Genomic DNA, 14,030 nt, shown 5'->3' with positions numbered 1-14,030 from the left:
TTACTTTTAAATTTCATTTTGGAAATAATCCTATAGTACACTGATAATGAGATCATAACTAAAACACTTCTAAAGAATTACAACAAATAAAGTAATACACACAACCATGGGGGAAAACTGAGGCGCATGGAAGTTGAAGGTGAGCAAGAGAAGGTGCTGGAATTCTAATCAAGTGATTGGATCCAGTGCTGTATCCTACTTTTTGAATTCATTTTCCTGAGTTAGGGAATGCAGGCACATCTAATCCAGCATCACTGAGTTTTGACACCCAATAAAAAGCATTCATGCTTTGAGGTGTTTCTGTGTGCTCAACATAGCTAGATAACAACTGCTTTTAAATCTTGAGTGCCTTTCCTGTGTGTTGCTATTTCAACAAATAAAAACAACTCGGGCTCCAATTTTCTGATAATTTGTAAGCCAGTGGAGCAATAGGAGGAGCTGTAATAGCTAATGATTTATGTAGTACATATATACTTAAAAAACTTGGCTCATACCTTACTTCATATTATAAACTAAGCAATGAACAAAATGGTCATTTATGTATAAATTCAACTTACCCTTCCAACCTCCACAAGGTTGGTCACCATAACTATGCTTGCGGTGTTTTCATGCCACACCATCCTCCAGAAGTCATATATGGTCTCTTGCATTGGTCCTGCAGCAAAAGGGAACAAAGAATTTTTTACTTTGTAAGTGTTCAACTGTAAAACTTCTGAGGCTTGCAAATAAATCTATTAATGCCTACATGCAGGTAGGTACTAAGTGGACTTTATTAAATGGACATGGATTTAGAGTTTCAGTGCAAAAAGGTACTCTTTCTAAAATAGCACCTATAGAAATATCAAATTTTTCATTCATGGTTGAATTTTCTCATATCATCAAACCTATCTGCATTTGAGCGCTTTTTACTCTTCTTAAACTACTACCGTGAAAAAAAAGTTACTTCTCCATCATTTAGTTATTTATCTCCATGATACTCAAGAGTGAAATAAAAAAATGGGTTACATTACTCTTTCTACTAACAATTGGCAGATATCCCAGGGAAATGGTATATAGAATGAAATGAGCCTCTCTAGGAAAAATGGCCTTTTCTAAGCTTCTGATATTTTTCTTATTCTGTGCTGGCTGTCAAATTAATCTATGTTTTTGCTTGACTTTCTAAAGTGAGAGAGAATTTAAGAGTTTTAAGCAGTTGTGTTTCCTTTCGCAGAATATAAAGATTCCCAGCATAATATGAATAGGCATCTACTTCCTTAGCTCTTGGGATCTCAGTTTTAGAAAGCTATTTCTTATGCACTAAAAAAAAAAGAGAAGGGAAATATGTATTACAAAATGCTGGTGATACAGATACTTAGGTATAGAAACTTGAAATTTAATGGTGCTTTTTTTTTCCAGATGAAAAAAATCGCAAACTCTAATTTATGATCATGCATATTTGAAGGTATAAAATGTAACAGGATAAATCTATATAAAACAAGTAGATATGCAATACTTACATGATATACACAGAATTGAACAAATGCTCAGAACTTAATTGTACTGTAGGAAATTGACAGTACAAATTATTCTATTTGGAGCTCAAATGCTTGAATTTGAGATTTGCCCCTACCATTTACTGGCTTGGCTATGTGATTTTTGTCAAGCTACTTTGCCACTGGAAACATCAGTATAACTTCATCTTTCCTCATCTGTATAGTGATTGCAACAGCATCTCTCAGGGTTATTTTGAGCATTCATGACATTTATGCACACTCAGGAATTTCGTAAATAGTATTTGGATGAAAAGCAGGGTACATTTAAAGATCATTATTAATGCTTTATCCCTTTGCTGATGCTTGGACTCTGAGCTAAACTGGCACAACTGAGAAACACCTTCATTCACCTTCCATTCTTCTGGACCAATTATCAATCACATCTGTAATTTTTTCTCTCTTTCCTTACTGTCAAAGCCTTCTTCCTTTCTTGCCACACTGCTGCCCGGCCATTCACCTTGCTGCTTCGTACACTCTTACCCTCCCAGAAAAAACTGACTTGATTTCCTGGTGTCCCCTGTGTCAAATCTGTTTTTGGGACATGTAGGCCACCTCCCACAAAGCCACACCAGTCATTTGAGCCCAGGCACTTTGGCATGTGCATATCATTCCCCTGACATACAGGCTGAAGGCTTAAGTGATATTTAATCTGAGGTTACAGAGGGAGCCAGTAAACATCAGACTGCATCAGTCACGCTTGAACCAGGGTATATTCATTGTGTACTTAATAGCTTATTAACTATTCAGAAGAGAAAAAGTACCAAGTCCATCTTTGTGCAAACAGTCTTTTCAATGTGACCCCTGAAACAAAGGGGTGGCCTAGATGTTTTTTGTTTGTTTGTCTGTTTCCTTCCCAAGATATATAGGCTTGTGCCACCAACTCTGAAGCTTCCAGAGATAGTTCTGATGAAAATGGCTATGGTGGGTAAATGGCATGTTCAGCACCATGGACAACGTTTGCCTGGGGGAGGAACGCCATCTCCTTTCAATGCCAAAATGAGTATCCCTGAGACAGTCTAGGCTAGAGTCCCTGCTTCTCACCCCCAAACAGTTCATTATCTTTTTTGTAAAGCATTCAACACCTTTGTGGTTACTTTTTTCAAGTTTTCCCTGGAGGGGAACATGGCCCTTTTGGTTTAGTGCCACTTTCTTAGTGGCCAACGGAGTACCTGAGTCTAGCAGAAATTCAGTGAATAAACGGATGAATGAAAAAGCCTGCGTGCATGTGTGTACATATTTTTTATTGTTAAAATGTTTATTATAGGAAATATATAATAATTATATTAATATTAATATATATTTTGAAGACTATCTGTAGAAGTTTGAAAACACATAACCTTAATTCTTTACCAGTTCATCAAAAGGGTGGCATGTTTTGCAAAGGTTTCTTTTCAGAAATGAGTACAATCATCATTCAGTTCCCAGAGTGTTCCACTTAAATGGCTACCCTTGACCACAAAGCTGATCCCTCCTGTTTCCCCACCCATGACTTGGCCTCAAAACTTAATTCCATCTATCACCCTAGGTAACAAGTGGACAATCCCAGCTTCCCAATAACTGTTTTTTTTTTTTTGAAGCCTTCATCCTCTACTCTGGCTACCCATTCACTGTGGAGTTTAAAAAAATTCTGATGTCCCAATGCAAAAGACTCTAATTTAATTGGCCTGGGGAAGGCATTGGTCTGGGTTGTGTTTAAAATTTTCCCCAGTGGAGATCTAAACCTCAAGGGCATCAGCCTCCTACCTTCCAACTGAATTGTCAGATGATTTCAAATGGAGGTGTGACTGTGAAGCCCAAAGAATTGTTTGTTTTGAAAATACTGATTAGTCTAACACTGTATGTGACCTCTTTGTCCAAGGGACCTCATTTCTCTGATTTAGAAGGAATTTCACTTATAAAATGTCTTCTAAGAACATGGCTGAGTATCCATTAGATGGCAACTTTGCATAACTAAATCTAGGTTATCTTTAAAATAAAGGGTGCTTATGACATTATCAGCTTTTTTGGGGTGGATAATGTATACTTTATTCCTCATGGTCTCCTTGCCCCTTGGCCTGGGCTAAAAGGAAATGATTAAGATGGAAAAATTAATTAGGAGAGGTTTTTTCAGTGCTAACATTAGGTTTCGACATCCAGAAAAACTAAAAAAAATTTGGTGTTAAAATCTGAAAAATGAAATTGAAGACACCTTAAGTTGATCCCAGAAAGAAAGAAAGGAAAAAACCCAAAACAAACAAGTACAAGCAAAGGGTACCCATCTCCTCCTTGTCTTTCCTGTTCTTGCTGTCATCCCCTGTGTGCCACCCCAGACTCCTGCCATACCAGCTGGCCGTCTCCAGACCCGGCCTAGCCCACTCCAGCTGGCCGTCTCCTGACCCGGCCTATCATGTCAGCTTCATAACAAAATTGTTCAGGAGTGGGTACTGGATATTTTTGGTTGATGTTTCCAGGTATTTCCTTGAATGCTCATTCAAATTCTGTATTCCTTTTATTTTGTGTGGGGGTGGGGGGGTTGGGGGGCAGAGAAGAAGGAAACCACCCTAATCTAATGCTTTTAATGTAAAATTTGTCAATCCCCTCTTTCTTTTCCCTCTGACATACGTTAAATAATTTCCTGAGATCTGAATAGATTATTACTTGGAGACAGTGTACTCTGACAAAATCAAAAAGCCTACTGGAGGTGGGGGGAGAGATAGACTTTATTGTACTGGTGAATGACTCTGCTGGATGTCAGCAGCTCTTGGTGAGGCCCATGATGGTCTTGGGGCTCACACCCTCGTGGGACCAAAATGCTGGGAGGAAAACCACAGGAGGGTTTAGTAGTCCTTTCTCTTCTGCCTCAGACTCCTGAACACTGCAGGACAAACACCCTCACCACGAGGAATATATTTCATAGTGGTCATTGGGATGCTCTAAGAGTACACAAACAACCAAACTCCCAAGACAAAGGAATTCAAAACATCAGGCAAAGGATTCCCAAAAACCTCCACTGCACCAGGTATGAACAGCTGCGCTCGGCAACTCCAGCGTTGGATTTCTGCAGTTCCTGTCTGGGAGGGAGCTGCTATAATTACTGTGGCAATGCATTTGCAGATGTTTGCACAATAGGCAAGGAGGTTATTCCCAGTAGTTGTCTGTCCCCCCCCCCTCCTGTGGGACTAACATGCTTGAAAGGTAGGGTCTAGAAATTTCAATAATATCAGGCCACTAATCCATTCTATTTCCCTCACAATAGCACATACAGACCTCTGCTGAGAAGGAAATGTGCAGAGAGGCCATTCTTGCCACTGCGAAGTCCCAGAGGGGACAAAAGACAGAAAGAATTAGAGGAATATAAAAAAATTAAAAGCATACATGAAAGGCATTCAAGGATGGGCTCCATTGTGTGAGATGATTTCTCTAGTTCATGGGAAATGAGAGAGATTTAAAATCATCATTTACAACCTTGATAGATGACTCAAGCCCATTGTTTCACATTCAAATTTCTCTATAGTCAGTTTTCTGTGTTTACTAGGGATGCTGAGAAGTCAAGTTATTTTAAGCTCACAGCAGCGTACTGGAGGTTTTTGAAGTGAGGAAAGACAATACAAATATGAACCTGGGCGTTCCATCATAAGTAGAGCAATACCTAATACCTCCTAACATGATGTCCCAAGTCCTGTTCAAAGTATTTTACCTGATTATCTCATTAAATTTAAAACTCACAACAATCCCATGAAATTGGTCCTCTTGTTACTGAAAGGAGACTGAGGTCTAGAGAAGTCATTAAGTTGCCCAAGGTCAAGTGGCTGATGAGTTGTGGAGCTGATTCTGAACCAGGCAGTCTGCCCTGCTATATTATATTGCTTCCATCTGTACATCAAATGCAACTCAACAGGTGTGTACGAACAAGGACCCTGGTCCAGGCAAGAATGAAATTGATGCAAATCCATGTCAACCATAGGAAATCTGCCTCTTTGAAAGAGTTTGGATATTAGGTCAGGTCCCCACTTTAGACCCACTCCTACTGCTTCCAGGCTAATATCCAGCCTCATGGGCAGAGCCGGCTCTCCAGTTGCCTTTTCCTCCCACCCTCATCTCTCCTTCCTGAGCTGCTCCCACTCAGAAGTACTTCTACAATATCCGAGATCTGTTTTTCTTCTCTCCATTGCATTCCCCATCCTCGTCTGAGCCACCGTTCTCTCTCACCAGTTTCCAAAGGAGGTTACAAACCTCCCTGATCCACAGAGGATTCTTGCTCCGATGGGTCTTCTACAACACAGCCAAGGGCTGATCCACGAAATACATAAATCCGATCATGTCATCTTTCAGCTTAAAAGTCTTTCAGGGTTTTTCCATTGCTCTTAGAGCAAACCCAAAACGTGGCCAAGCCCAGCCCAACCCAACCCCATCTGTGCCTAGACCACCTCTTCCCAGCCACCTCAACTGAGACCTCCTGGAGCCTCTGCCCAGAGCATTTCTGGCCTGACTGTGTCTCTCTTGGGCCCTCCCTCTTTTGCATAATTAAAGCCCAAACATCCTGCTATTCTAAGGTTTAGACCTGAAAAGCCATCTCCTCAGGCAAGTTTTCCAGGCCCTAGGTCTTGGCTCCCTGTTTCTTCATTGTGGCCCCAGTGTTTTCAATGCCCATTTTCCTTGATAATCTGCAAACAAGGATCAGTACCATTCATTCTTACTGTCTCCCTGCAACCTATGAGTTTATATCTAGCTTGCAACATTCATTCACAGCACCACTTTGGCTTCCACGGGGATTCGAATTTGCAACCCCTTGTGCTATGCTTAAGCACTTAGCTTACTCCAAGCCAAGAATTCTTCAAAGCACAGGAACACAAAGGTGAGTAACTTAAACATAGCTCCTCTTCCTTTCAAGAATCTTGTAATCCTATAAGGTAGGCAAGAGACAAGAACAGACCAGGTTCTAACAGAAGGTACACTAAGGTGATGTCTTAAGACACTTGAACTGCAAATTGAGATGGCTCACCCCTGCAGACTCCTGAAGACTTTTTTCAAGGGTACGTGGACAGTTTTGAAAGTCCTTCCTTCCTGCTAATTAACTTCTCTACGTACTTTGCCAAAACTGATCGCCCTGAGTCAAGCACTTATCCTCACAAAGGTCTTTCTCTCACTTGACAAAAGGGACAGCCCTCGCTTCCCCAAACATTACCAAGGCCACTGTACAAGTGTGAAAGCTGCAGTCACCACTGGAAATATAGGGTGTCCTGCCTTCCCCATCTTATTCATGCTTTTGGTAGGGGTAGGAAAGGGTGTTAGAAATGGCGTATTTTGGTTTTTGTTGGGATCCTCTGAGTTCTGAGCCTGTAGAATTAGAATCTTATCATGCTCATATTTTTTTAATGGAACTGAGCTGTTTTGTGGGGCCTTCCAAAATTTCTTGGATGAAATCCATGGATAAAGTTTTCTTTCAGGTTTGGTGTGCTTTCAATCCCTACTATAGTAAAACATATTTACCAAATATCAAGAAATATTCTATTACATCAATCCTCATCTTAGGAAGTATGTAGTATTGTTTATCCAACTAACAAATCAACACATAAACATATGATGAAAATTTTGGATATCAACCTAAAAGTGAAAAGAAGTTTTCTCAAAACTTCTTTTGAGAATACATAAGCAAAAATATTTGAAGACCACTATCAGTTAAGTGACATATGAGTCTTTTCATAGTATTTAAAATTAGGAAGAAAATTTGTCTGGCTGGTGAGGAAATGTCAGCAAAAGTTTTACTGAAAACAAGGCACCTAGCAGGGGACTCAAAGGATGGGTCTGGTTTTGACGGGTGGAAATGGAGGGTGGGGTGGTGGTTTCCCAGGCAGAATGTCCAGCCGCAGCAGGCTCAATGGCACTGGACAGGGGAAGAGGACATGAATGTGAGATCTTGTGAGGAAACCTGAAACCAATAAGAGTAATAATTATGGGTTCTGGTTTTATGAGCAGAAAAGAGGAAGGATATTAAAAAATCACAACCAGGCAAAGAAGAGAGCAAGGTAGCTTTAGATTCCAATGCTGGGCAAGTGAGAGGAAGAAGTGTTTTGTTCTCTGGGCAGACTCTAGGGGAGTTGTTTGGAAAGCAAAGCGTGTTTTACTAGATGTGGGCTCAGCCTCAGGCATGACGAAGTTTGGGCTGCTGAGGAGGGACGAGGGAAGGGGTGGACAGGGTCAAAGGACTGGACTGCCTTCAGAGTTGAGTTGACTCCCAAACCCTCTGGCCCCTTGGCATGTATCAATAGAGGCCAAGGTCCAGCATGGAAGCATCTACCCCTTTTCCTCCCAAGAAACAGGAGTACCTTGAACATGTACAATATGGAACTGTAGATAAAGAGCACATGGGGGACCAACAATGCCATCCTGGCCAAAAGAGGGAAAAGAAGTATAACAAATAAGTCAGTGGCTGAGAGAGTTCAAATAGAGTCGAGAGGCTACTCTGGAGGTCCCCCTTATGCAAGCTTCAGTTAGACATGGCTACCTATCATAACTTGCCAACCCCCAACCAAAACCGTGCCTGCTAATCCTAAAGAACACCTAGGGCATTATATAAGATTCTATAAAGGTTGCATGCATTAAGGGTAACTTTCCAGAAACCTACAACCCCTAGATGGGCCCCTGGAAAAGATTTGTCCTGAAATGCAGAGGGCCCAGCCTCTCCAGGGCATCAACTAGTTCCACCCCCCTATCCTATATTATCGACAGCCCTTTACAACATGAAAAAGTTAGAATGGGCATAGCCCAAATACCCCTACAGAGTGGGAGAAAGATCAAAGGTGATGGTGGAGCTTACAGAGAAGTTAGGATTTAACAAATGAGTATGAGTGCTGAATCATTACATTGATTTTTCTTTTAATCCCCAGTGTCTGGGAGCAGCTAGTAGTAAAAGCCTAAAAACATGGAGTTGTAACCCATACCAAACTCTGAAATCTGTTCTACAACTAATTGCTGTAATGTGCTTTGAAATTTATTGCTTTTTTTATAGGTATGTTATTTTTCACCAAACGATAAAAAAGTCTATTGTGATGATAAAAATAAAAAATAAAAAAGTTAAAAAAAAGATCATGTTCCCTATTGATTAGCAAGAGGGAAATGTTTTTAAGTCTTTTACTTCAGGTAAACACTGTCGGAATAACATATTCCAAGAATGAATCCCTGTGCATCCAAATGGCAGGTGGAGAACAGTAGCAGCGATTTCCAGGCAGCGACAAATCTGGAACTGCAATGTAACTCAAGGGGATGATTCTATTTGAATGGCACATGCAGCCTTGGGGTGGAGAGGTCTGGGCAGTCCTTGGCAGGGGGACAGCCCTTAGCTGACCTGGCGCCCTGGCCTGGCCAGGTGATACCTGAGCTCCCTGCTGGCGGAGATGAGGCTCAGGTGGGCTTCTTAGTAGGTCAGGTTGGCTTGTGAACGAGTGGGTGGTAGGTAGTGCTGCCCTTGGGGAACACTTTGGATGCTACTGAGGGAGAATCCTTATCCTGTGATTCCTTAGTGAAGACCTCTGCTTTGTCAAAGCCAAGGACTCTGGACTGGACCGAGGGCAGAAAAGGGAGGATGGCGGGAAGGGAGTTGACAAGGACAGGGGACAACTAGAAGAGGCATACATGGAGAAAGGACCGTTGGCCGGGTGCTGTGAGAAGGGCTTGAGGGCACTGCAGCTTGGACAGGAAGCATATCTCCACCTTTAAATGAGAAACAGGTTAAGGTAACCCAGTGGCTTTCTTAAGGCAGCACATAAGATGAGGCAGTGGCAAAGACCCTGCTCTGCTGGTCTTCTTTCAGGATTAACCAAGCCACGCTGGGGGTGACTGGGGACCCTGTCTGTGCATCCCCATCCTCCAGGTGTCTGAGCTGGGCTGGACTGATTCTGGGAATAGAATGGGTGTGGGATGGGGTGGCAGGTGGGATACCAAGGAGTACGGAAGGTACAGAGAGAATGGGAATGAGTAAGGGCAAAGAAGCTGCAGGACAACCAGGAGTCTTTCCTTCTGGTCCTGGCCCGGGTTAGGCTTTGTCAAGTTCTTCAGCATCCAGAGCACTCCCACCAGAACTGAAGACACCTGAGAGGGGATATGAATGCAGAAAAGGAGGGGCCTGCATTTATGATTTCATTTTAAAGCCCTTGCTACATAAGTAAAGGGGGCCCTAAATTTTTGGTCCATAGTTGTCATCGTTCCTGCTGGTGACAATCTATATAAGCATTTTAAAGTCAGTTATTCAACATTCGGAGCATGGGATGCCCCTGCAGTAGATTCTGAGTCAGTTTTTATTATACAACTTGATGCGATGTTTCAACATAATACTTCCATATAACACATATCTCTAATTTCACATTTAGTCGCTTTTCATTTTTGCAGTAGTGAGATGTAAAAGGTAAAATGTGCCACAGAGCTTTCAGGACTCAGCCAGCCTTGTGGGTCACCAAAGCAGTAATGGTGACACAGAAAACAGTTACCTTCTGCAAGAATAATCCTTAAAAACATTTATTTGATAGATGCATGTGTGCTCCCCTGAGGTTACTTATGTTAAAATCACGGATTTTTTAGGTATATTTTTTGGTTTCCTGCTGCAAAAAAGAAAACCAAAGTTGAGATGGCTAGGCAAATGTGATGTCATCTGCTCATTTTCCGGAACTGGTAAGTATATATAAAAAATTATCATTTAACATGAAACAATACAATTTAATGAATTAGAAGTGAACATACTGAGAGTCGTTCTATGATGGGGAAATCTTGGGAATATTTAAATGGACTTAAATCCAAAAGCATAACTAACAGTGTGTTAAAAATTACATTTTCTAAGGATAGGTCTCACATGAAGCACCCTTTATATCCAGAATCTAGGGTTAGACGGTTCACCAGTCTACTGGAACTTTAATTGAGACAGTTAAATAAGATAAAATAGGCACTGGGGGCTATAATATAATAGGCTTTTACAAAAGGAGTGTCAAAAGGCACGCTTTAAGCAAAGAAGTTAAATAGTGTTTTAGGTTAATAAATTTCCCTGGTTCCCACACGATGCCGAATCTCTTCTTTTTACACTGGAGTAGGTTTTTCTACTGAATGAGTTTTTTTCCATTCACCTGGCTCAGGGCTGCTGAGTAGGTACTTGCTGATTGCTCTATTTCTTCTAAATTGGCTGGCAGGTGTGTGTTCTTCTCACACCTACAACTAGCTATACACTTCCTGCTGCATCCATGAATAACATTTCCTCTGGAACACGTAATCCACATGTTGGTGTTTACATTCCCCCAAATTCTCCTTTTAGACTCAGATAAGGCAGTGTGGCACCATTAACTGTGCAGATATTCATGACTTTCTCTAGATAATTAGTTTCATGAAATGTTTGTTTCTGGGTACATTACTGAGAATATATAAAACACTGGATTAGACACCAAACCCAATCATATCAGGCTTAATTAAGAGAAAATTGGTATAAAACCAAACACCAGTGGACAGGTTGCATATAAACAGCAAAATCACCTGGGAAAACATTCTGTAAGTGCAGTTGTAACCTTTGCAATCATTCTCTCTTTTTGTGGTTAATAATCTGGCTTACACTTTATTCACTTATTCAATTATAAAAACTATGAAATATTTAAGAAACACAGACAGGATAAAGAATAATATATTGACATTGCTTGACAGGCTTTCATAAAGGTAAATTAAAAAAAATACCTACTCTCTTCCTAAAAAATAAGAGAAACCCGGTATATTTTAAATTCTAATCTTTACTTTCTCATTTTCCATATTATTATCGTTGTCTAGCACCTTGGTTCCAACATGAGTTTTCCCACCTTACTTACTCATTATTATAATTAATTTTTAATGTTATCAACTTTTATAAACGTTCATGGTTTTTATTGTGGTTTTCCTTAATTTATCCTTGTTGTGACAAAGTTTGTGCAGTTCCACCCTACTGTCTCAAGTCACATTAAAACAGTAATTTTTTAAAAGTAAAGTGAAAACAAAACAAACCAAGTCCTCAATATTTTCTTCCATTTCCCTACCCGAGGCTTGTCAAAAGCGACATGCTTGTCATAATTTGGGGGGAGTTTTGTACTTAACTTAAAGTTACATGTGTTAAAATTAATTTAAATAAAGCATTTAAACATAAAACTTTTCAAGATCATCTTTAGAAGCCTTAAAACTATTTCTGACACACAAATTCCTAACCTTTTAGAATAGGGTTATGTGTTAATGAAATCCCACAAAAAGACTAAACATAAAATATTCATTTTAGAAATAATTTTGGTTGTTTTGATACCACAGATATCATACGATGATTAAATTACCATTATGGGTTTTGTTTAAAAATATACTTATAGATATTATATATTCTTATATGCATAATATAGAAATGTTGGCAAAGAAACTGAAAATCAAAAGGTTATTCAAAGTGTTACATGAGTTCTAAGTGTTAGGACATATTTTTAAAAACTTTTTATTGTAGTAACAGATATAGAGCAAAAATGGCATAGAGTTTAGCCACATTCAAGCTTAAGAAAACTAAAAAAAACCAACAACCCTGTTATGTTTAAAAAAAATAGAAGCAGAATAAACCCAATCTGATGTGTTGTTAGGAACGGTTTTAAGAAATTTGCTAATAAATTATTGGTGAAAATTCTTAATATCCGTTATTCACTTATGTGAATGGTGAGATTTCAAGATTATCACTATTGTAGTGTCCATGTGTTACTGCCTGCAAGTGAACATTTCACTAGGTATATGTGTGTATGTGTATGTGTGTATTTTAAGAATGTAACCACAAGGTTTTTCTATCACTTTCAAAATGACAATATTCCTCAAAATAAACCTCCATCAAATATTGACTCCTCGGTTCTTTTCCTGAGCTGACATGTAGTCCTTGGGGACACCTGCATTTCCTGGGACTCTACTACGTGGAGTAGAGATCTGGGAAGCAGCCAAGAATTCCTTTCGGCTCAGCCCCACTCTTTCCCTGCCTCAGGTACAGATTTGATTAATGTCTTTGAGGCATCTAGTCTACCTCAAGCCATAAACATATATCTTTCCATTTGTCTCCCTCTGATTCTTCCCTGGGCTCTGCTGTCATTAATTTCTCTTTGCTGGACGATCACATCTCAGCCCCATTTTGCTACCCATCTTCTGAGCTCTTTAAAGGCCCATCTATAAATCATACTGTGTAATCCTTAATCAGAAGTTGGTTTGGATAAAATCTGTGGAGAAGGAATTGGCCCAGACTTTGAATTAAGCAGCGTCTTCACTGATGTATAGTCCAACCTGAACTGGGCATGCGGAACCCTTCAGAACACAAGGGTATGGGGCTGCTGGCTTTCATTGCTATTACTGCTGCTCAAATTCTTTTAAGACTTCAGAAACTGCAGTCGAATATGTTCTTCCAGTTTGCAACTATGGCTGATTATCTTTCCTACCTACACTTGTCTTTTCCTTAAAACTTGAGAGCAATGGTGATCTCTGCACTCTGGAGGGGTTACAGCATATTGGTGAAAATGGAAGTGGTTCCCCTTGATACATTCTTGTAGGAAGCAAGCATTAATAACACCACGTGTTAGCTTTTATGAAAACTGTATGAGTGTGTACTGTATTTGGGTGAAAGCCTGTACTGACTATCTGATATTGAGGAGTGTCCTTTGGAGTCCAGAGGATTGTAAAGAGAATGAAAAGAACTGTAGCTGATATTTACTGAGAGCTTGCTTTGGGCCAGGCACTGTTATAGGTACTTTTTATGTATCATTTAATCTTTATAAATGTCTCACGAGGTAGCTTTCAATGGACATCCGTATTGCCATTTTACAGATGAGGAAACCAAAGCGTCAGGAAGTTAAATGATTTGTGCAAGATCATGCATCTGCAGATCTCCTATCCAGGCTGATGCACTCTAACTCTAGAGTCTACAGTCTTATTATAAATCACTACGCTGTGTTACCCTTGGGGGAAGAAATGTTTTATCTAGTTACTGATAGAAACATGTTTGTATCCTGAAAGGGTTTTAGTACCAAAATCTAAATATTTGCCAAGGCATACTTGTGAGTAAAACCAAGCATGGGGTGATTCCCAGCATGATTTGCCCTTGCAGCTGAAATGTCAGGAGAAGCATTTCTGAATGCCCTGTCTACCAAAATGAACCATTATTTGGATTTTTAAAAAAATTTTTCAGGCTATATTCATCCCTCCTCCAGAATCACATCTTCTTAGCAGTAACAAACATTTTCTGTTTCCAGTGGTGCCGTTCTGTACGAGAAGGCAAAGACTGATGTTATTCTTGACATGGAAAGTGGGCTGAAAGAGGCAGACAAATTAGATTTGAGTGATAGGGGTAAAGATTAGGTCTCTGAAGATAAACTCTTATAAAGGAAAGAAGGAAAAGGTTGGAAGGCAGTGTTGTGGCAACAAGCCATTCTATGACACAGATACTGAGAAACCAACTCTAGAGGGACCTGAGATCCCTGGTCCCTGGGACAGGTGGTATGGAAATACGGCATGGAGAGC

The 14,030-nt window shown here is 40.1% G+C and overlaps 1 protein-coding gene across 8 annotated transcripts in view; it reads right to left on the bottom strand.

Annotated features, from left to right (window-relative positions):
* Positions 1–14,030, bottom strand: part of PTPRM (protein tyrosine phosphatase receptor type M) — an 823,739-nt gene that overhangs the window by 59,107 nt on the left and 750,602 nt on the right. For all 8 annotated transcript variants that reach the window (XM_077135947.1, XM_077135946.1, XM_077135945.1 and 5 more), the window contains one exon: positions 558–655. In XM_077135947.1, coding sequence (XP_076992062.1) covers positions 558–655 — 98 coding nt within the window. The remainder of the gene's footprint in view (positions 1–557; positions 656–14,030) is intronic.

This window comes from Tamandua tetradactyla, chromosome 18 (assembly GCF_023851605.1).
Source record: "Tamandua tetradactyla isolate mTamTet1 chromosome 18, mTamTet1.pri, whole genome shotgun sequence".
NCBI classification, from domain to species: Eukaryota; Metazoa; Chordata; class Mammalia; order Pilosa; family Myrmecophagidae; genus Tamandua; species Tamandua tetradactyla.
The sequence above is the reverse complement of the archived record's forward strand: the minus strand, read 5'-3'. Positions and strand labels throughout refer to the sequence as shown.